The sequence below is a fragment of the Ursus arctos genome, unplaced genomic scaffold (assembly GCF_023065955.2).
Source record: "Ursus arctos isolate Adak ecotype North America unplaced genomic scaffold, UrsArc2.0 scaffold_23, whole genome shotgun sequence".
NCBI classification, from domain to species: domain Eukaryota; kingdom Metazoa; phylum Chordata; class Mammalia; order Carnivora; family Ursidae; genus Ursus; species Ursus arctos.
In genome coordinates, this window is record NW_026622908.1 from 16362805 (window position 1) to 16387380 (window position 24576).

General features: G+C 35.1%; 1 protein-coding gene across 7 annotated transcripts in view; it reads left to right on the forward strand.

Annotated features, from left to right (window-relative positions):
* The window catches only part of METTL15 (methyltransferase 15, mitochondrial 12S rRNA N4-cytidine), a 179732-nt gene that overhangs the window by 28390 nt on the left and 126766 nt on the right, over window positions 1-24576 (forward strand). For 2 of the 7 annotated variants that reach the window (XM_057317054.1, XM_057317053.1), the window contains exons 3-4: window positions 4240-4310; window positions 4765-4891. The exons of 4 other annotated variants lie outside the window; for them this stretch is intronic. In XM_057317054.1, coding sequence (XP_057173037.1) covers window positions 4240-4310; window positions 4765-4891 — 198 coding nt within the window. The remainder of the gene's footprint in view (window positions 1-4239; window positions 4311-4764; window positions 4892-24576) is intronic. One more of the 7 variants, XM_048213943.2, reaches the window with a different exon arrangement.

Consider the following 24576-nt stretch of genomic DNA (forward strand, 5'->3'; position numbering starts at 1 on the left):
AAGAAGAGAATATGGATGGAATATGTGAAGGCAGGGTTTTATGTATGTGTGTACGTATGTATGTATATGGGTGAGTAGGAGGGTGGGTAGATAGGTAGAAGTAGAAACTGACTGACTTTTGTGACAATGGAGTAGGGCAGACTGAAAGTTTGAAGATACAGGAGAGGGGATATCTGGTAAAAGCCGGAGAGCCTTGATTTCAAGAACACAGGTACTAGAGTGGCCTTGAGTAGAGGAGAATCATTTCATTCTTGGGGACTTGAAGTGAGGATGGGTGTGATTAAAGTTAAGTTTGTAAGTAAGTGTCACAAAAATTGTGAGGAGTCTAGCCTGAGTGCCTTTATTTTCATGATAAGGTCAAAGGCAATGTTGTCTGTAAATCTGAGGGTTGTTTGAAGAATTTATTAAAGTAGGGGTTTTAGGAGATTGTTAAAAATTTGGAAGAGTCATTGAGAAATGCAGTGTGGTGTAGTGGTTAAGAGCTTGAACTCTAGAATTTTGCTACTGATTAGCAGTGTGACTACAGGCAAGTTACACTATCTTCCTATGCCTTGATTTTCAACTAGAAATGGAGATAATTGTAGTTCCTCTACACTGGAATATTGTGAGGGTTCATAAATGTTTACATGTAAAGTGTGCCTGGCACATAGTAAATACTCTATAAATTATAGTTCTGATTATTATTTTTGTACTTGAAACATGAGGGATGAAGCAGTAAATAAGTAGTATGGACAGGGAGAAAGTGAGCAAGAACTTAAGTGGTTTTATACATGTGAAAAGTAGAGTACTTGCTTAAAGATTAGGGTATTTGAATTAAAAATTGTTCAGTTAGGACATCTTGAGCTTATGAGAAGTTCTAGTAACTGACTGTAAGATGTGGAGGTCACTGGATTTGAGATGGACATATTCTCAAAGTATCAGAGTTTGTACTTAAAAATCAGAATGATTGGCTGCAACCTCTGCAGACTGACAAAGGTATATTGTATTGACTATTGACTACTTAAATATGACAAGTGGCATTGCTAAATGTGAATAGATTTTCTGAAATGGAAAGCTATTCTTGGTAAAGCTTTTCTCAATTTACACAATAGTTGCATTCCTAGAAAATTCACTATATATTAAATCCTTGTAATAAGTACTGTGTGAGATGTAAATTAAAGTTCAGTTTCAGACTTAATTGTTCTCCCCTTTCTTCCACCCCCTTCCTGAACTATATGTCATATAGAATTTGGATTCTTTTGCAGCACTGTGCTGTGCATTGCAAGACATCCAGCATTCCTGTACCTCATCCATTAAAACCTGGTGGCATCCTCTAATTCTTTGTACAGGCTAAGCACATTTCAAAATGCCCCCGTTGAGCACCACTGGGTTAGGGGAAAGAAAGCACAGAGTAATGTGGATTGGATCTAAGGAAAAGGGTTCTGTTTTGCGCTGTGACCTAGTATGATAGAGACAGGAGGCAGGGAATTACCTGGCAACAAAGTTTCAAGGAGAATCCTGATAAAAAGTTGAAATGTACAAAGTAGTAAAGTTTTCTTACATCTTAGCCTCTTGTCCTCATTAACTCCTTCCACCAAGAGACCCCCAGCCTGGATGTAGCTGGCAGCCAAGTTATGTTAACATTTTATGACCTGGTAAGAATTCTTGACCAGATTTGGTGAAGAGTATGATTTCAGCACAATTTGTCTTTTAACTACATTGCATTTTACTTCCTTTTTTTTTTTTAAGGTTTTTTTTTATTATTATTTAAATTCAATTAGCCAACATATGCACATTAGTACTTCCTTTCTGCTAACTTCCAAGCATTCCTTTTCTATATGAAGACAGGTGCGAATGCCTTATCTTGCCCATTTAAATGTTTATTCTCATTTTTTCTTGCCATCAGTAAATGTGTTGCTTAAAATTGTAATCACTGAATTTCTGTTTGCTTGTGAACATATCCAAATGCACTAAAATGCAGTAGAATCATTGCAGTTTCATCTTTTGCTCAAACTGATAAACTTTTAATAGTGTCACCTTTGTCTAATGTTAACAGTTTTTGTTATTTTGGAAGAATCATCTCATTTGCAGCAGTTTACTACTGGTGATCTTAATTAATAAAAAATATTGCTTTTGAAAGAGTAAAGTCAAGTTGTGCTATTTAGATACTGCCCTTATTTTAAATTAGGTGACTTTTGTAATATGGAACAATAGTTTCCATTTTAAATAAAAATTTAGGATGATAAAAAAATGATTAGGGATAAGCGGGGTTTGATGAGGTTTTTAGCTTCCTTTGTGAAGTAAAACCCTATCCTTAATAGTGAAGATTAGAAGTAATTCCTGAAGTATACATGCTTTGTAAAATATATTCCTACTTTCAGTCCCTTTCCTGGGAGAAATGCCCATGCCAAGAAAATCATTGTGATTAGCATTAATTGCTATGCTTCTTGGGTTTCCCTGCAGATAAGCCAGAGTTGTAAAAATGGAAACTTTTTTTTTTTCCCCTGTAAAGGTCATAGCAACAGATACCGTCTTGAAATGGAGCACTGATGGTCACCTAGCTGATTGAAATGGCACTGTGTAATTATATCACAATTATATGCATGGGTGGCATCTCTTTATTAAGTTACATTTCTTCTATATTAAAATATATATCATTTCATGTGAGAAAAATTAGATATTTCATAAAATCCAATTTGTTCATGTCCCTTAACCTTAATACATTAGTCTGTGTTTTAAACTGGTAGAAAATAATTTGTTCTGTCTTTCTCTTTTTATCATGGGCCCTTAATAATCTTAAAATAAATCTATTAAATCAATTAAATTAATTTCAGCTGCTTTTAAGTTCATTCTGTGGGGGTTTTTCCCTCATGAGATTTTCATAAACTATAATTGAGTTTATATTTACCCTAAAGTGAGTTTTTCAGTCATCTGTCCTTTGAAATTCACTTTGGTATGGCATGTGGTATATTAGATGAGAATTATTTCTTCATTTTTGTTACATGGTACAGTGTTTTGTTTGCTTATTTGATTGCTTATTTGTTGTTTTTGCCACCATTGACAAGTTCCTGAAAAGTTCTATGAAAATCAAATTTCAGATTCTTCTATTTTCTCACTGTGCATTATAATCTTACCGTGTTTTACTTGAATAAAATATTGAATTTTTCCAGAATATTGATTCTGGAAATCAGCAAGAGTTTGATAAGATTAAAGAGAAGGTATATTTTTTAACTTCCAATTTTCATTTCCTCAGATTTAGAAGTCTGTAGGAAATTGTATACATAATTGCCTTATGTATCATTATATAAGATAATGATACATAAGGAAATTAATTGCAGCTTACAAAATAAAAAGTCTTAATATGTCGATTTGCTAAAATATGTAATGTCATAAAGAACAAAATCCTAACTGGGAATATTACTTAAGAGTAATCTGATTTAAGAAAAAGATAAAAAATCTTAGGGTATGTAATTTTTTAAGTTTTTATTTTCGGAATATTAAAAATTGACTTTAAAAATATCTCTGGAGTAGTTGGGCCAGGGAGTAGTTGAAGGTAGGACGCAGGTATACAGTGTTTTAAAGTGGATGTTTTTGAAACATGGCAGGAAATAGGGGACCTTGGGGTTGGGAGTTATGACTCAGATTAAGCACAGACTTCATGGTAATTTCAGGCTTACTATAGTCACTTTAGTCTAGGTCCTGGAGTTTAATATATTGGGGAAGATTAAGAAAAAAAAAAAAAACAGATCAGTGAACACACTGTGATATCCAGTTTAGAAATGGCTTCCCACCATCTTCACCTCCTGGTATTCATGCTTTCTGTAGTTCCTTCCCACAGTGAACTGGGTTCAAGATCAAAAGGAAAGATATTACAGAAGTGATGGTAGTTGACTTCTGAAGCTGTTCGAAAAGAAATTGTGGCTTCTTGCTTGCTGTCTCTTGGATTAACTGCTTTCGTAGGGAGTTACCATACCATTAGAATGCTAAAGTAGCCCATGGAGAAGCCTACATAGGGTGGAATTAAGGCCTCTTGCTAACACCCAGCACCAGGTAGGTGAGCCATCTTGGAAGCAGATCCTCCAGCCTCAAACAAGCCTTTCGATGACTGTGGTCCTGGCTGACACTGACCACAACCTTGTGAGGGACTTCAAGCCAGAATCACCTGGTTAAACTGCTTCTGTATTCCTGACCCATAGAAACTATGAGATAATAAATATTTATTGTACTAAGCTCCTAAACTTAGGGTAATTTGTTTTGCAGCACAGTAATGCAGAAGTAATACACACAAATAAAAGCAGTGTTTCAACTGTGATAACTCTCATCAAGGAAAGGTATGTACTGCTCTGAGAGTGACTAACAGACTTCTGATTTAGTGTGGGGGTTTGAGAAGGTCTTATAAACTTAGATCTAAAGAATAGGAAAGAGCATTCCTGACAGGGAACAACATGTAAAATACGATTGTGGGAGAAAGCAAAATAATTTTGAGAAACCTGAAGACCACCAGTGTAGCTAAGGGTAGACAGCAAAGAAGAGCTAGAAAGGGAAGAAGGTAGAGAGATCAGAAAATGCTAGGCCTGGGACTATATTAAAGATTTTGGTCTTTATTTTAAAAAGCAGTATGGTTCCATTAAAAAGTTTTTATCAGGGGTCGTGGGGTAACTAGATTGGATATGCATTTTGTAAAGAACATTCAGATTGCCTTGTGGAGAATGAATTAGACCTGCTTCAGGTCTCAGTTTAGATAATGGTTTCTTTGAAAAGCCTTTTCTGACATTTCATTTCCAGGTTGGGTTCTTCTCCAGTCACCGCTGAACCTTATTTTCCTTATTATTGCTGTAATTATTTAATTGCATGTGGCCCCCAATATTCTAACCTTGGGAGGATGGAGGACAAATTCACCATTGTATTCCCAGTAAGCACTACTTCATCTTTTATGTAATGAAACTCATTAAGCACTTGTTTAATTAATTTAGGCAGGTATTCTCATTTGGCTCATTAGGTTTCATATGTGTGTATCAACCATATTTCCTGCTTCGCTTATTGGTAAAATATATAGCCTTTCTATTTAACAAACAACATAAAATAGCTATACTCCAGGTTCTTGTCTTAGATTATGACTTTGAACTCTTTGCCACTTAATTCCTTTAAAAAGTTTGGGGGAAATAAAATTTATGAAGGACTGCACTATACTTGTATCGTATTTTCACTTTCTTAGAATTGGTTTTACTGAGTCATGTTATTCCATAGCTTATATCAAGGGATATGAAAAGCAAAACAGCTTTGAAACCCATTGTGTTCACTTCCGGGGGTGGAGGAGAATGTAGTTTATTGTGATTTCTTTATGAGGACTGATAGGAAATTTTTTTCAAGATGCAATAAGTAGGAAGACTGATTTTTTTTTTTTTTTTTTAGATTTTATTTATTTATTTGACAGCCAGAGACAGTGAGAGAGGGAACACAAGCAGGGGGAGTTGGAGAGGGAGAAGCAGGAGTTAGAGAGGAGAAGCAGGCTCCTTGCTGAGCAGGGAGCCTGACGTGGGGCTCAATCCTAGGACTCTGGGATTGTGACCTGAGCCGAAGGCAGATGCTTAACGACTGAGCCACCCCGGCGCCCCGAGGAAGGCTGATTTTGAACAACTGTGATTTGTGTGTGTGTGTGTTTGTGCATGTGTGTGTTTTAATTTTTTTTGCAGATATGGCTATTGAGGCATCTGCATACGTTTCGCTCTTTGCAGTGGTTTCTGGGACACTCAGATAAATTTTGTGGTTGCCTTTATCAAAGGACATAAACATTCTGTGTTCTGTGTTTTGACTAGTAGTCTTACTACTGATTTTAATTATACTTTTTTATTTCTTCCATCTTTATTGCCGTCTTCATCCCCTTCCCATCTCCATTTCTTTACTTTTTTATTTTCTGTGCTAATTTATCTTTGTAACTCATCTCGAATTTTCTTTGAATCACAAAGCATTAAAAATTACATGTAGACATCTACAGCGTAATGGATCTCTTTTGGCTATTTGTTTGGGAACTGACTTGGTTTTAACTTTGACTTCTCTCACTGGATCCTCTAGACTCTCCAGGTTATTGAGACTGGCTGTGGTCAGTCAGCACCTCCTCTCCTAAACTCTATTTTGTGAATAAAGGGTCTTGTTTATCTTCTCTGCAGTCAGGAGTCTTTCATTCCTCTTTTCTCTGGTTCTTTACCCACTCTCCCAACCTCAAAACATGTTTAAGTATTTTAAAAATAGTTGCCTTTGTTATAACTCTGTGATTTAATAAAATGTTTGAGTTAGGTAGAGGTAAATTTTATACTAAAAGCAAGGAAAGATAGTTACTTTTTTATGTTTTTTATATTATGTTTTGTAGTTTTTTTGAAGAACCATTTAAGGCATTTATTTATATTAATTCCAGAAAGGTCAGTAATCTTGGATTACACTAAGAATAAACTAAATCTGAAAAAAATTATGAGAAAGTCCCCATGGGCTAAATGTATTTTGATGATTTTAGGCTTTTGTTCATATCTAAATTTTATTTCCATTGCTATTTAAAAGCATTAGGAAGTATGGGATAGTTACACATGATGAATAGGTACATTTAATTAAACACTTTAATATTAGTTATTTATATCCTCTAGATGGTTTTTAAAAACTAGCATTCTGTATGGATATATTTGCAAAACTGATTTTAAAGTAATATATTTTCATTGTTTTGTTAACAAATCAGACTTTTCAAGCTATTTCTGACTATTAAACCTTTCTGGAAAGTTGTTCCATATCCTTCCGGTCATCTAAATTTATCACAGGCCTTTAACTAAGAAGGTTGGTGAACCTTCTTTCCTTTTGATCTTGCATCCTGGCGGGTGCTTGGATATTTCTTCTGTAAGAAAAGTTTTGGTGGATGAGTCAGTGCACTGAGTCATAGGCAGCATGAAGCCTCTAGTGTTCTATACGAACTAATTGGAAACAGTTTCAAAATTAATTAAGGCACAGTTGTCAGCTCAGTGTTACTGATTGACATCCCACCAAAGTATTTTGTCTTTTGGCAACTCGCTTAATTGTTCTTTAGTATTTAGATTTTTGTTTTGCTTTATGTCTTTTTTTTTTTTAATCTGTTGAATAGACCTATAGTTACCATGTTGATTTTTTTAAGAGCTCTTTTATGATCCTTATGTCATTTGTATTTAATTTCTCCCTTGCTTGATGCCTTTTTTTCCCTTAAAAATTATTCAGTACAATTCCTTTTCTTTTTGGCTTGCTAATTTATCAGGCCACGAGAAAAGTTTTTTATGCTCCACAGAACTAGTTCATACAATAATAGTATATTGATTTGTCAAATAAGAACCCCCTCTCCAACTAAACACTATGATTTGGTAAAAAATTAAATGGCTTGCATAGATTTCTTTACATGCATTAATTTGACTTTAATAAATTCATTAAAGATGACATGTTTTTGAACGTTTCTTTTTCTTTATTGTACTTATATTTGTTTGAAAGTACTTTCATTTGTATGAAGGCTTTTGCAAGGGGGACATTGATTAGGTATTCTTCATGTTTACAGAAGATCAAACAAGAAATCAAGACCAGAAAGAAGTTTTAGCTGAAGAGATCAAATATGTTCTGACAAGATGATAAAATGCTAAGATGAATTAGTAAGGAGGGGGGAGGAAAGAAAGAGAACTACATATTAAGTGTCTACTAATTTCCAGGCACTTCACCTGTATTATTTCTTTAAATCCTCCTAGCATGTCTGTGAGATGGGACTTACTTACCCGTAATCAGATGTGGAACTTGAAGCCTCGCAAGTTATTAACTTACTGAAAGTCCTTCCCTGTATCTGTATAGTAAACACCTGAGGCAATCTATATGGCAGCTCTTTGGTGTGCTGTCTCATGCCAGATTTGGGCACTATGCCAAAGGAAAATGTACAAAAAATATTTGTTCTAGCTATACAGTAGACAATCTATATGACAGTAAATGGATACACATTTTTAAATCATTCCTCTTAACCATTACTTTTGAAGTTATTTCATTGAAATTGAGAAACATTTTACAATTGATGACATGTCAGTTTAATTGGCAGCATCTTTTTTCATAATACATAAGATTAATGCTGCATCTTATAATCAGTATGATCTTAAGAGTTGTTGGAATACAGTAGATGGTCTTTGTTCTTCTCACTTCTTAGAAATGTTCAAGAACAAAGGCAACCATTTAACCTTTTGGGTTTTCTTTCATTCTTCCCCAAGTCTGTTCTAATGAGATGGTCTTTAAAAACTCAATGGTCAACTAAGTTTTAGAAACGCAACATAATCTATCCTCTTCGAGATTTTCACTGTACACTAGCATGTAAGAATTTTAGCCAAAAAAAAAAAAAAAAAAAAAAAAAAAAATCAAAATATTTTAAACTTTGTTTAACCCATTGTTGTACCAATTTATTTGACCAAAGAATCTCCCACACTCTGCCTCTTTCTTATCTGTTTGTGCTTGAAGAACTTAATACTATGCATGTAACTTTGGGAAATGCTGGATTACATGCTCTCTTGCTTAAGTGTCACCAGTTAAGAGTCTAACATTTCTGAGGGTCAACAGTTTTTCTTTTTCAGACTTCTTACCCAACCTCATTTTATTTTTATTTTTATGGATTGGCCATACCTCATTACCAATTCCTTGTCTATTTTTTTTTTTTTTTAAGTTTCTGGAGTTGTATCTTAGTGTATAGTTTTTCCTCTTTGCTAGCAAAATTGTGATATTTGAAGCTTATTAACTGGGTATTCGGTGTTTCATTAAGTGTTCTAAAGAGCCAGAAAATTCTTGGTAATGTGTAAATTACAAATGTATATTTTACATTTGCTTGTATTTTATGACATCTAAAGGTCAGTAGGTTATGGGAGCTTCATTAACATATCTTATGCTGATCTCTTCAAAGGTATGATATTTTTCATCTTCCAAGGACTCACTAAGGAGGAGTAAATCTCTGTTCCCTGCTGTTTTTCTTATTTATCTCTTTATATCCAGACCCTGCCCTCCCCTCCTCTCCTCTTTCTCCTTTCCTCTGCCCTCCCCTAATATCTGGACTCAGTTTATTTATCAGTTCTGTGTTTTGTAAGGATCATTTATTTAATCATGTAATATTTGTTCACTCTTATTCCCAATTTTATTCTACATTTTAGTAATATTGCTTCTGGAGCCCGTTCTTACCACTTCTTTTTTTTTTTTTTTTTTTAAGATTTTATTTATTAATTTGACAGAGAGAGACAGCCAGCGAGAGAGGGAACACAAGCAAGGGGAGTGGGAGAGGAAGAAGCAGGCTCCCAGCGGAGGAGCCTGATGGGCTTGATCCCACAACGCTGGGATCATGCCCTGAGCCGAAGGCAGACGCCCAACGACTGCGCTACCCAGGCGCCCCCCTTTCTTACCCCTTCTGTACAAAAGAGCCTGCCTATGGCTTTTTATGCCTAAGCTAAGCTAACTTCTTACCAGTCTTCCTGTTAGCCAATAGATGATCTTGTTTTTTCAGTCATCTAGCATTCAGGTATACTGATTTTATTGCACTAATTTCCAATTTCTTCCTTGCTTACTTATGGTAGTTGTAGCTGTGCTTGTAGTGATCATTCCTGTCAGCAAGTATTCTTGAGTTTGTGGTAGGTTTCTGAAACTGTAGTGGCCATCATGGAGTTCACGTATTTATGCTTTAAGTACCCTATGATCTCAGGAAAACCCATTAAGTCATAACTTACTGCATTCATAGCATATAAAGGGGACCCAGAGAAGTATAATACTGCATTAAGGGTGTGGGAAATGGGATTAGAAATGTGGACTGGTGCCAGATTGTTTAGCAGTTTTACTGCCAGGCTAGGATAGCTCTTGAGTAAGGGAATAACATGCTTCATTTTTCCTATCCAGCTATGTATTTAGCCTAAAAACTTGAATTTATTTCAAGAAGCTTGATGCTTTATTACCAGCACATCTTTTTGGCTTCAGTCTGTTTTCTGATTTTTTTTTTAGCCCTTTCTACTTTGAAGAACCTATGTCATAGGATTTTCTGATGATTAAATTAGACATTGTTCATAAAGCATTTAACAAACAGTGCTTGGTACATACGGCAATGACAATAACATGATGACAAAAAGTACTGGAATATGGATGTAGCCGAGGTGTTTGGGGGGGAGCTTAGGGGTGGGAGGTGAAACCACACAATCTGTTCTAGTCTAGCAAGCCTAGCTGGGTAGCAGACATACCAGCCCAGGGCCATTCTTGCAGCTTGTATTTTCTAGACTGGAAATCAGGAGACCCGGGTTCTAGTCCCAGCCCTGTGTGACTTTGCCCATCATCTTTCCTTCTAGGCCACTATGCCTTCATAGATAAAATAATTGATTTGAATTAGGTAATTTTTAAAAAGTATTATCCCAGATTTAAAATATATGATATTTTGGGGTTAGGCAACTGGTGATTAAGGATGGCTAAGGAGAACAGGAGAGTAGGCCTATCTCTTTTATTTCATTGTGCTGTTTCTGATGGATTATCTAAACCAAATGGGTGAGTGAATGTTGAGGATTCATTTGCTTACAATGGAAAAATTATATTAACTACAAAAAGGACCTATAAAAAAAAAAGCACTATAGCAAAAACAGTGCTTAAAATGCATTTGTGTTTTTCAAATTGAGAATCAATACATAACATTCTGAGGCAAGAAAACATCCTTGCAAGTGGAAACGGCTCACTGAGTCAACTGAAGAATTTAGAAAAATAAGTTGGACAGTATCTGATATTATTTACACTTCTTACACACCTGAGGTCAATGTAGCCTCTTCCAATTTCAAATATACAGACTTCAGGCCTGTCATTGCTCCAGATACATTTATTGGGCAGGCAGTCTTAAACTCTTAGCCTGATTAAGGTTGGAAGGCTTAATCATCCCAGTCTTCTTCTCATGCCTTCCCGTCTACTACAGTGCTCGTTTGTGTCAGATTGTCAACAAAGTAGTTAAATTGGAAGATTTTTAAGATACCTTTCATTTCAGTAGTTATACAGTGTCAGTATGTACTGATCTTTCTTCATCTTGGTCCATGTTTCATTCTTAGTGGTTCTTTTGCTTTCCCTTTTCTGTTACTGCCTGTTTCCCTGTTGTTATTTCTATTTGGGCCATGGCAATGAGGTAGATTTGTGTGAGAAAGATTATGGGAACAAAGAATTTGATCAATATCTTCTCACTAACACCACTTCCACAAGCAAACACACAAACAAATATCTATTATTTTGGATACGGAGAAGGAGGAGACAGAGAAAAATAAAAGGAGAAAAGGTGAGGATATTGAGTTGGAAAAGGTGCTTGGGGAATATTTGTACCGAATTTGAAGTAGGGATGTTTTTAAAAAATGAAAGATCGTCCCCCTGCATGTACATATATGCCTCCTCGGGGGTGGGGGGGAACTAAACAAAACCCCCTAACATTTATATAATTTCATTTTAAAGGATGGGATATGTTGCTATCACTTCTAGTGATCAGCAGTTTAGGAATCCTGCCCACGAGGGATAGAATGTTAAAAACAGCAGAGAATAATTCCTGTCTATTTAAGAGAGTTGAGGCTTTAGCCTTACTTTCTTATAAAGCTTTATTTATCAAAGGTATTCTCAGGAGGTAATGATAAACCTGAAACTGTTCCAACCTGTGCTGAAATACTCCCACACCATGTTGTTGGAATAGATTTAAGCACTCTGTGTAAACCCATGCCAGAAAGTTCTTACCATTTGAAGTTTCTGCCCTCGGTTGGATTGGGAGGAGGAATTTCCCATCTGTTCAGACAGAAGAACAGTGATCAAAAAATAGGTAATGAAAAAGATTTCCCTGTTTGAGATGTGCTTTTTGTGGATGAAAGCTTTTCATTGGAAGGAATTGTTTGTTTCCACATGACAAATATTTGGACCTGATGTTCAAAACAAGTATTTGGACCTGAATTAAAAACAAACTTATAGCTTTCAATATTGTACTATATAATTCACTTGTTTTGGTTGGTAGTTGAATTCAAAACCCAGTAGGTATTCTTTTGCTTAATATCTCACCTCCCCACTTTAAAACACCACATCATTACCTTCTCATCTCTTAGCGTTGATGACTGCAAGAACTTAATTGGTCACTTACCTTCAATACATCTTCCACTCTGCTGTTCCATGGATCTAACGTTGCATCTGATCATATCGCTTTTCAGTTTAATAGTCTAGAATCCTGGCAAATGTACAAGTTCCTTTACCACGACCATGAGGCCCATCCTACCTATTCAGGCTCCTCTTCTGCTACACGCTCTACTTGCCTCTCACATCAGACTTCTGATGTTGTTTTATGCCTTTGTTACTCTGCATATACTTCTGGCCCTTCTTTCTTCCATGATGGCATTTATTGCGCTATTTCACTGTTCTTTTTTTCAGGGTGACATTTATTTAGTTGTCTGTTATCTTACCTGTTTCCTCTTTAAAACTGTGGGTCATGGCTACTCTATATTTTCCCAACACTTAGCCCATTTACCCCTCCTTCTACATCTTATAAATTTTAGTTTGCCTTTGCTCAACAAGGTTTAGAATCGCATGTGAATTTATGGCTATTCTTTAAGACCCCTGTTTCCTAAGTTTTCCCCTGGAAAGGAATCTTTAATCTAATTTTTACCCCTGCTATTATTGATCCCACCTTCTTCCTTCAGATTTCAATAATCAAGTGCAATTATTTGCCTCTGAAATAGAGAGGGTCAGTCCGTGGCGTGAGTGTCTGGTTTATTCATACTATTTAACATTGGTTAGTATATCTATATTACTGCTTTTCTTTCCTGAGACTTTTCGATTTTCCTTCTGTCCCCTTGGCCACACCTGCTACTTTATGCATATTCTAGATAAGTGGATTTGGGTTTAGAGAAGTGAAATGAATGCCCTAACATCATAGAGCAGGGAAGTGATAGAATTAGTTTTATATGGCCTCAAAGCCTGTGTGTGTGTGTATTTATTTATTTTTAGTTTTATATGGCCTCAAAGCCTGCGTGTGTGTGTGTGTGTGTGTGTGTGTTTCTGTACCGTACTACTGGTTCCCTTAGGTTCATAAACATTATGCCTAAGCTCCTCTGTAAAATCATCTTGTAACCTCTGCTGTTCATTTCTCATTTCCAGATAGATGACAGGGAAGGAAGTGGGACTCAGGATACAAAATTTTTCTTTCCAGTCAATTTTAATGTGGTTTGTTTATCTATTTAGTGGTAGCCAAATGGTGGTCACATCACATTCTTTTTTATATTTTGATAGTTCACAGAGAGCAAAAGGGAAAAACTTACGAAGAATTTTTTTTAATTCACAGTCTTTAGGGGATGGTTTTTAATTTTGAAAAATAATTTTAATAGAAGTATTCTAATGTGTGATTTATACAGTTGGGCTTGACTGAATGGAAAAGGAGGGGGTGAAAGGAGGGAAAGCGGAAGGCGGGGAGAGAGAGAGAGACAGTTAGATGAGCCCATGAAAATATCAGTCTGTTGGCTGCTTATGAGAACAATTAAAGAATTAGAAAACTTTAGTTTCCTGTTATCTCGAAGTTTTGTCTTGGTGACCCAGTCTACTGAGTGGGCAAAAGAGTGTGCTCAGAACACGATGGAACTGGCATTTAGAAAATCCAACAGATAAAATATTACACCCACTGACTCATGAAACAGAAACAATTAAGGTCCCAATTTAGAATGATTCTGGACACAGGCTCTAATCGTTAAGCTCGTTTAACAAACATCCATGTGGTAGAGTTGGAAGCATGAGCTAAGTGAAGAAATTAGTAGTGCTGGGAAAAGTTACAGTTTAAAATTTGATCCTTGGTTAATAAATTGACTCATTTGCATTTTAGTATAAATCTCTAATATCAATTGAAATAATGTAACTGTTTGAATTTTCCAACTAGTGTTCTTATCTGATGTTTCTATTATTGACTCTTTTATGCATAAATCATTAGGTGCAGAATTTAATCTTAATTTCAGATAGGCATTTTTGTTTATTTAGTCTCCAGTAAAGGGATCTGGAAAGTGAATTAGAAGATTCAACTTGCAATTGAAAGTCAGATTCTAGTATAGCGGTTAAGAACACAGGCTGTGGAGCCAGACTATTTGAGGACAAATCTCTGTTCTTCCTCGTGTTACTTGCTTTATGATTTTAGACGAGCCATTTACCTTCCTTTTGCTTCAGTGTTTTCATTTAAAAAAATTGGATAGTAATAATACCTACCTTGTAGGGGAACCAGTTCACCATAAATGTGAACAGTTGTAGTTTCTGTCCTGCCATTAACTTATGTAATTTTATCTGAGTTACTTTATATCCTTGGGCTTTGTTTATTTTATTTATTTTGTATGAGAAACTAAGCTCCAGTTTTCCTTCTGGTTCTAGAATTAATTTTAATAGAATGAAGTAGACACATAGTGGCTTATTGCATAAGTGTATATGAAGCATATAGCTTTTGATATTAAAGAAATGAATAAGGTGTCTGATTTCAGAAGTCTGTGGTTTAGTATTGTGTTACTTTGGACAAATTCTTTTCTTTAAGCTTTAATAGTATGTATAAACTGGGTTAATAAGAGCTATTTCATGGGGGTGTTATGCTCATTTTATGAAATAATGTGCAAAATGCCAATTATTATGCCTGATACATAGTATATATTAAAAAAATGCTACTGCTCTTAACTCCCACTTACATACACAGTCTGTTTCTCTATCTCAAAGGAACTTCGTCCTAATCTGTGTATTTGTATATGTGTCTGTCTCAATATGGGATGATTTTAGCATATGACTTAAGTGAATTTGTTGATTGCCAGTGAATTTGTGAGACAAGACTAGGCAAATTTCATCCAGCCCTCTGTGGAAGGGAGAGCCATGTTAAGGTTGGTGAAAAGTAAGAAGCCACAAAAGATAGAAAGAATGTCTCCTGATGGCATTTATTCTAGCAGCATCAGAATTGAGAACACAGGGAAAAAGAATTATGAAACCAGTGTTAAGGGTAGGTGGATCTCTAGTTGTCTGCAGTGCTAATGCAACATTTTGTAGGAAAAACCAATCCTAGCTCCTTCCCTTCTGAGTCCTTTATTTTGTTGAAGTCTTTCTGTGCCTTAGTACTGTACCGTATTTAGTAATTCCCCAATAATAAGGATTTGCAGAATGTATTGCCGTTCCATAAGAATATGACATTGGGTCTTTATCTGGTTTTGCCACAGCTTGTTAGGGCTTGAAAAAAACCACCTAGCTTTTCTAACGTTCACTTAACATTTCAGCCTCTTCTTTCTGGGTATGGAGAGAGGAGGGCAGAGATGGAGATTGGAATAGATGGTTTAAATGTCTCCCAATTCTAAAATGTTATGGTTTATACTATTAATCTAAATATATTATGCTGCACAGCACAGAGTAGTCAATCTTAGAGAATGCTACCTTTATTCCAATAAAATTGCCTTTAGAGCCAATTCTTGATCTGTCAAAAAGCACAGGTCTTGCTACTTTACAGTCTGAGTAATATATCCTTCTCTCTTTAACTTTACTAGAATTTACCTTTTCTTCTTCTTTTTTTTTTTTTTTTTTTTGTTCTCTCCCTTTCCAGGTTTCTGGGGTAGTTCTGTTTGAATGAATAGCCCATAGACCCTCTTAGCAAGAGTGAGATGGAGGGGGTAGTAAGACCATAATGAATGTAGGAGCTGGAGATTTGAGTAAAGGCCAAGGAAGAAAGAACAATGTAGAGAAGAGGTTAAGAGGTGGGACTTGGAGAAAGACTGCCTGAGTTCAAATCCTGAATTCTTTCTATGCCTCAGTGTCCTTAAGTTTAATGAGGACAATAACCCTCAAGAGGACTGTATTAATGAGATTATGTATTTGGTAGTGATCTTTAGACAATGTTTCGTAAGCACTAAATAAACACTTGCTAGTATTAACTATTATTTTAAAGGTTGTTACTAAAAATCTTATCAGGATTATATCAGGAAGCAGATCAGGAAACGTGGACTTCATTTTTGTGATTAATGTGAATTACTAGAAACTGGTGTGCCTAAATTTGAAAACTGCATATGTATAGATTTCCTCAAAGAATGGTGTTCTGCCTGGAAAAATTTGTATGTTCCCATGTGTGTTATTATTCTTTAGGGTCTAGAGTGTACCCTAGGATAGGAAATTAGATTTGGAAGAGACCTCAGAGAAAATCTTTTTTATCCTTTGTACTTTTTGGAAGATATGATCCTGAAAAGGTACCCAGTTAGAGAAGAAGGAAGAGATGAAGACCTGAAATTTCTACTAAGGCATATATAACTTGGAAACATTTTCTGCCTTTTTTTTTTTTTTTGGATAACTATTTTTTTTTATTTATAATATTTTTTTATTATATTATGTTAGTCACCATACAGTACATCCCTGGTTTTTGATGTACATTTTCTGTCTTTAAAATAGATAGAATGGTTAGAAATTCATCTTTCTATTGATGTCATAAATGCATTTGATGTTTTTGAGCTTTCAACATTAACACATCTCAATGTATTAGGAAAGTGTATCTTTAGTTCAAAATACAGTAATTCTTCCTGACCATGGATATTTATTACAATAGAATCTCTAAAGCCTTTAAAAATAACCTTTTCAAATAGATAAATATCTTTGCCCATAAACATTTATGTCATCACTTTGTAGATGGTTTAAGTCACTCTTACTCTTCTTTTGAAATGTTAAAAATTCCCAGTGCTTTATTCCCAGGGAGGGGGGAGGGAATAAAACAACCAAAAAACATCTGTATAGGTCACTTTCTTAAATGATGAAAACTCCAAAAAATAATTTTTATGAACTGTCAAACTTGTTTGTGGGCAAAGTTTTTTCTGCTCTTATAAAATTAAGTATATCTACTGAAAAACTTACAAATGATAGTATGGACAATTATTTTATTCTCTGGTAGTGTTAGCTAGCAAATCTGATGGCTCTACTGAGAAGATAATGGTCTTCAAACACAAAAAGGAACAGAAAATATCCTTGACATCAAGACTCTGCAAAAACAGACCCTTTAAATATTTTCTGAAAAACATGGATGTTTAATTTGTGATAGATGTAAGGGAAATGATAATTATCACTTATTCCTGAAATTATAAGCCCTTATTTTCTTAATTCATGAAGAGTGTAATAATTCTACAGATCTGTTGTTGTTAAGTGGTCAAAGAGGAAATGATGACATCTAATCTGATGACATCAGATTAATAGTATCTATTAATAATATTAATAGATAATATCAAATAAATTAATGACCTGACTTAAGTGTCAGAATTAGGATTTTTGTATAATCTGTTCAAGAATGACTTCCTTGATGTCTTTTATAAATACAAGTGCATAGTTATATACTGATTTGCAGAATTTATTCTTAGTGTGACCCTGGCTTTTTTTTTTAATTTAATTTTGTTTTGTTTTAAGTAGGCTCCACACCCAGCGTGGAGCCCACCACAGGGTTTGAACTCAAGACCCTGAGATGAAGACCTGAGCTGAGATCAAGAATCAGACCCTTAACCGACTGAGCTACCTAGGTGCCCCATGAAAACTTTTTTTTATATAGGAGTTAATGTACTTAACTCTGTCATAGAATTTGTACATATGAAATCAATATGGGTAGTGAGATTTTTGCAATAATTACATAGTAGGCATTTGTAATGTAGGGTGATATAGGCATTTGTAAAATAGTATGATACTGGTAATGATTAACATTGCCCTATTCCTCGTATATAGAATGTACCAAATGGCCATAATATTAAAATAAGTAAACCAATATTAGAACATTCCTCCCTTTAATAAATCTAGCAAGGCAATAGAACTTCATGATGTAGCTCTTCATCTAGTATAGTGATTTTTTTTTTTTAGGATTTTATTTATTTATTTGACAGAGAGAGAGAGACAGCCAGCGAGAGAGGAAACACAAGCAGGGGGAGTGGGAGAGGAAGAAGCAGTCTCCCAGGGGAGGAGCCCGACATGGGGCTCGATCCCAGGATCTTGGGATCATGCCCTGAGCCGAAGGCCGACGCTTAACGACTGAGCCACCCAGGCGCCCGGAGTATAGTGATTCTAAATCCTATCGGACCTAACATCCCCTTTTTACTATAAATATTTTGTAGCATCTCTTTTCCTGAACATATATCCAAATATACACAATAAAAAAAATCAATGTAATATACTAACTACAGTTTAGAGAAACTTTTTTTTTTGAAGATATATTTATTTTAAAGAGAGCGCGTGTGCATGTGTGCATGAGTGGGGGGGAGGGGCAGAGGGAGATAGAAAGAGTCCTCAAGCAGAATCCCAGCTGAATGGGGAGGTTGATGTGGGGTTCCATCCCAGGATCCAGAGATCATGACTTGAGCCAAAATCAGGAATTGGCCACTCAACTGACAGAGCCACCCAGGCACCCCAATTTGGAGAAATTTAAAAGGAAAGTAAATCATAGTAAATATTAAGTATCACAATATGTAAATGCTAGAAAACAATGATGTAGTGTATATTTGGACTTATGAGATGGAGTAGATCGTATGTCATTCCATACAAGAAACATAGGAAATTGAAAGAGCTGATGTGGGTGGCTGGGCGGCTCACTTGGTTAGGCATCTGCCTTTGGCTGGGGTCATGATCTCAGGGTCCTGGGATCGAGTCCTGCTTCGGGCTCCCTGCTCAGCGGGAGTCTGCTGCTCTCTCTCTCTCCCCCTGCCCCTCCATCCTGCCATGCTCTCTCTCTCGCTCACTCTCTCTCAAATAAATTAATAAAATCTTTAAAAAAAAATAAAGAGCTGATGTACAAACGAGCACTAGAATAACATGTGATGTTAAAATAAGTAATAACAGACTATGTTCATTAGTTTTTTATTTAAGCAAAAGGTTAATACCTTTAGCCAAAGTAGGAAAACATAGCAAGACAAATTATGTACTATCAAATTGGAGACAATGAATTGGGCCTTATTTTATGTGTAATATTAAAATAATTCTCTAGATTGTGACATAGGTGGTAGAGTTGTGAAATAGAATAGAAAATATGACTTGTGTTTATTCTTCTACATCAAGAAAAAAGGAACATAAGAATGATAATTTTGGGGTGGTGATGAGTTCAGTTTGGGGTCTACTGAAATTTGCCCTTTTGGCAGGGCACTGTAATGGAGATATATTCAGCAGGAAGTTGAAAATGAGAATTAAAATTCCAGAGAAAGGTTACATCAACAAGATTTAGTTTTGAAGGTCATTCACAAAGCAGGAATCATTGAAGTCATAAAATTAGACAATATTACAAATAAGAGGATACTACTACTAATAAAAATTAACATAATCATCGTCATCACTGCTAACATTTGTTCATATTTATTATGTGTCATGCACTGTACATCTATTTGACATACGTTTTCTTATATATTTCTCACAAAACCCATAAAAATGGTTAAAATTGTTGTCAACATCTCCTTTTTACACATTAAACAATGGACACACAGAAAGGTTGCCTTACTTCACATAGCTAATAAGTGATAGTGTTTGAATACAAACTCAGGCAGTTTGGCCCTAGAACCCACTTTCAATGAAGAAGTCTTGAATTCATTCATGTTGTAGTGAATAGAATAAAGTAGAGTAAATTACATTGTCATGGAAGGCCAAGGACAAGAGAACGATAGCTAATATCACAGGATTCAGAGCATTTTAGAAAAGGTCATTGGATTTGGTGATTAGTAAGTCCTTGGGAAATGGTCATTCAGTAATGTTATAAAGCCCACAAAAATTACCCAAGCCTGTGTTTTCTTCAGGCTTTCTAGAAATTTTTAATATTCTATTTATTTGTCCAATATCTATTCTGAACTTTAATATACTTTATCCAGATTGAATTTGAGCCCTAGCAACCATGGTGTAGCCATTCTTTTAATAAATCCTATGTCATTCTCAAAGGAGATTTATCAGAAGTAAGCAATCTAATTTTGGATTTGTTTGGAGCGGTAGAATCTGTTGAAAACACCAAAAAGAATGATTAAATTATTTCTGTATGAAACAACAAATATTACAGAAAAGTTCTGTGTGAAAGTGAAACAATTTTAAGTATGATTTGTACTATGTAGTTCAGAAGAAGCAACTCATCGTTCTTGGGTGTGATAATGAAGAGAGAAATATTCATGTGGGTGTTTTGATGATTAATTAGTTGTGTGTAAAATGCTTGAAGAAAAAAAAGTATGGCATAAATTTTAAATATTATTATTGTATTCCCAGAATTCTGTCAGGCTTCATGGCTGTCTTCCCATGTGCCCATCTTTCTGTACCTTTTGCCAGAACTTCTTTCCACAGCAGCACTGCTTTTGCTGTCATTTGAAATCTGTTCCAGATTTTTTCTCTCATAACTCTCTCCACATGCTGTTACTTGGTTATCTAATTTTAATAGGATATTTATTATTCTATAACTATATATAAAATTATATATATCATACACAGTCATCATAGACATAGCATATGTAGACACATTTCCTCACTCTTAGTGACTTAGGTAGAATAATTTTGTTTATATAATTTTCCCCTAATCACCTGACCCAAAAGTGGCTTATTCCTTGGGAATTTAATTATATTTAACTAAAATTTAGTGATCTGTTGCTAATTCTTCAATGTGCATTTCTTTCTATTATCTGGAAGCCTTCTCCTTGCCCATTAAAGTAGGAACCTCAAGTTGAAAACTTGCTACAACCAACATATCTTCTCTTTTATTAGAATTATAATTTAATACATTTTCCAAATTATAATTTGTACCTTTTTAGAAGAGGCTCTGTTTGTTTTGCTTGTTTGTTGTTTATTATTTAAGAACCAAACACCCATTCTTTTCCTAGTATGCTTAAATTTATTTTAAAAATTAAATATGAATTTTAGAGGTAATTGTAACAGCTGAAGAAAATGCAAACATCAAAATATCACATATAGATCTCCTTAAATAGAAACATTAGTTATCCTTGGGGATTAATCATTGCCAAAATGAAATTACTGTATTTCCTTGGTACTTTATTTTAATAGTTAATTTATTACATATACAAACACATGCATGTGTGCGTGCACGCACACACACACACTCTCTCATTCTTGTACCCTTTCTTTAGTAGTCTAAAACTAAAACGGGCATTTAAAAAAATGCTTATCCGTGAACAAAGTGAGTACGTATTTCGTCTATTCTCTCTATACTGTGGTTCCGACCTAAACTTTTGATTTTGTTTATTTTTTTTTCCTCTGAATTAACAAGTTTTGCTATTGAAAGGCACAATCATTAAATAATGGGGCTTTCAGGAATTTTGAAGATCTTTGCTTATTATAGCCAAATGAATGGTAATGGCTATCAAGGCAGGAGTAAAGGTGTGTACGTTTTGGTAAGTCTGAGTCAGGACTCTTCATTGCAAGTAGTAGAATCTGATCCTCACCATCTCGTGTGGAAAAGGAATTTATTGAAGTAAACTGAATAGTTCTCACGGGCAGCAGAAGCACTGGAGAACCAGGTTCAGAAAATGGGCAGGAAATCAAGGGAAGCTAAGCAGTGGCAAACATAACCAGCATCATGTCGCTGAACAGTCTAGGTTGGGAATCTGTCATTGATCCCAGTTCCACTGGACTCTCTATCCTATTGCTGCTGCTAAATTTTCAACACTTTTGCCACACCTGAATTCTCTTATCCTCACATGGATAATTTTTAACTGTCCCTGAGTCTTACTTAGCATCACTCCGTCAGGATTCAAAATCCCAGATGGAAACATAAAATTGCCTGAATGTAGGTCACTTATTGCCAGGGAATGAGAGCAGAAGGGATCATCTGGTCCCTGCAGCTTATTTATGGGAAGATGAAGGATACTTCTTACCAAGGAAGCCCACACAAGGGTATTTACTCCCGTGGGAAGTTTTTTTGATGCTGGATATTAAAACAAAAAGTCTTTTATATTATAAGTCTTTATTTATATTATAACAAAACCCTAGAATCTTTCTTAGATGTTATTTCAGTATCTTACCACGGTGATCTGCTTAGATTTTCTTTTATCCAACATAAGTTAACTTTTAAATAATTTTATGTCCTTGTTTTAGTCTGGGAAACAGGGAGAAAAATTTGTTAGTGTCCATCTATGAAAACCCTTTATGTTCTATAAGATGGTAATGTCCCAATCTAGTTTTTAGAATTAAAATGAGAAATGAAAACTCTTTAAAATTTTAAATTCAATATTTTTCCTACATTTGGGGAAAGATTCTTATACTGACATCAATTTTTATTCTTCCCCTTCTTTCTCCTTCCCCTCCTCCTTTTTCCCTCTCATCCTGTTTCCAGCCCTCTTTCCCTTTGTCACATATTTATCGAGCACTTCTAAGTGTAGGCATGGATGTCTAAAAGAAAAAGAAAACAATGGCACCCTCGGCCTGACCCACCCTTGAGGAAGCTCAGCAGTCCAGTATAAAACTGCAGACATGTATGTAAGCTAAATGCAAGTGATTACTATTATAATTGAGATATGAAAAAATGTTATAAAAATAAGAATGCAATTTGATAGGTCATGTAGTAGGGAAGCATAATTTACTTGCTTTCACTTGCTTTTAGAATCAGTAATCCAAGTGATGCTTCTTTTATTTTTTTTAATTCTGTTTTTTTAAGAAGATTTTTAAAAGGATTTATTTATTTATTTTAGAGCAACAGAGGGGAGGGGATGGAGCACAGGGGGAGGAGCAGAGGGAGGGAATCTTCAAGCCGACTTCCCGCTGAGCGCAGAGTCTGACACAGGGCTCAGTATCACCACCTATTGGATCATGGCCTGAGCAGAAGCCAAGAGTCAGAAGCTTAACCAACTGAGCCACCCATGTGCCCCCCAAGTGATGCTTCTTTAAAAGAGAAACTTTAAAATATAGAAAAACATAAAGTGTAGTACAATTAACACCCATATTCCCATCCTCCTAAGTTAGCTGTTTGTCATAATTCTTTTCAGTTAATTTTTTAAAGAGATAAAACATTAACAGATAAAGCTGAAGTTCCCTTTAACAAATATCCACAGTTCCCATTCTCAAGTCCTTTCCTCAAGAACAACTATAGTTTGGACTTTTAGCCTATAGGCGACAGGAAATCCCTAGGGTTTTTAAAACAGGTGAATGATACGCTTATCTGTTTTATTAAGAGGATATTTCAGAAGGCAAAGTGATGGTTAGATCAAAATGGAGAAAGAATAAATGGTAGAATTAATAATGTTTATTTAATCATCTAGGCAAATGATTCTGAGAGCTTAACTAAAGCAATCACTGTTAAAATGGAGAGGAGAGAGTAGATTTGAGAGTGAAATCTGAGCGTTAATTCAAAGGGTTGGATAAGTGGTATCTGAGTTGAACTTAAGTATGATGTGGGTGTCATTTTATGTGTTTTGAAAACTTCATGGAAGAAAGATTCTCCAGATGTTTCTTATCTTGGCTCTTCAAATCTTTGAAAGCTTAGATTTAGAACATTTATGAGGCTATTTTCCTACTTTCATTCTTCTCTAATGTGCATTATTGTTATTATTATTTATTTCTTATTTGAGTATATTTGATACAGAATGTTACATTAGTTTCATGTGTACAACTTAATGATTTGACAAGTTTATATATCCTCCTATGTTCACCACAAGTGTAGCTATCATCTGTCCTATTACATTACTATTACAGTATCATTCACTGTATTCCTTATACTGTGCCTTTTATTCCCATGACTTATTCAGTCCATAATTGGAAGCCTGTTATCCCCCACTTCCCTTCACCTATTTTGCTCGACCCCCCCCCCTTCCCCTAACAGAAACCGTCAGTTTGTTCTCTGTATTTATAGGTCTGATAATGCTTTTTGTTTGTTTGTTCTGTTTTTTTTTTTTTCTTTTTAGATTCCATTTATAACTGGAATCATACGGTATTTATCTTTCTCAGTCCTACTGATTTCAGTGAGCATAATCCCCTCTAGGTCTATCCGTGTTCACTCAAATGGCATGTGCTCATCCTTTTTTATGGCTGCATAGTATTCTGTTATATATAGAGAGAGTGAGACCACATTTTCCTTAACCATTTCTCTATTGATGGACACTTAGGTTGCTTCCACATCTTGACTATTGTAAATAATGCTGCAGTAACCGTAGGAATGCATAGATCTTTTCAAATTAGTATCTCTGTTTTCATTCTCAGTAGTGAAATTATTGGATCATATGGTATTTCTATTTTCAGTTTTTGGATGAATATCCATTTACATTCTAACAGTGCACAAGCGTTCTCTGCAGCCTTGCCAACATTTGTTATTTTCTGTCTTTTTGATACTAATCATTCTAAAGTGATGTAAAGTAATATCTCATTGTGGTTTTGGTTTGCATTTCCCTGATGATTAGTGACGTTGAGCATCTTTTTATGTGTCTGTTCACCATCTGTATGTCTTGTTTGGAAAAATGTCTGTTCAGGTCCTCTGTACATTTTTTAATCAGATTTTTTTTTTTTTTTTTTGGTGTGGAGTTTTATAAGTTCTTTATAAGTTTTAGGTATTAATCCTTTATCAGATATATCATTTGCAAATATCTTCTCCCATTCTGTAGGTTGCCTTCTTGTTTTGTTTTTTTTATA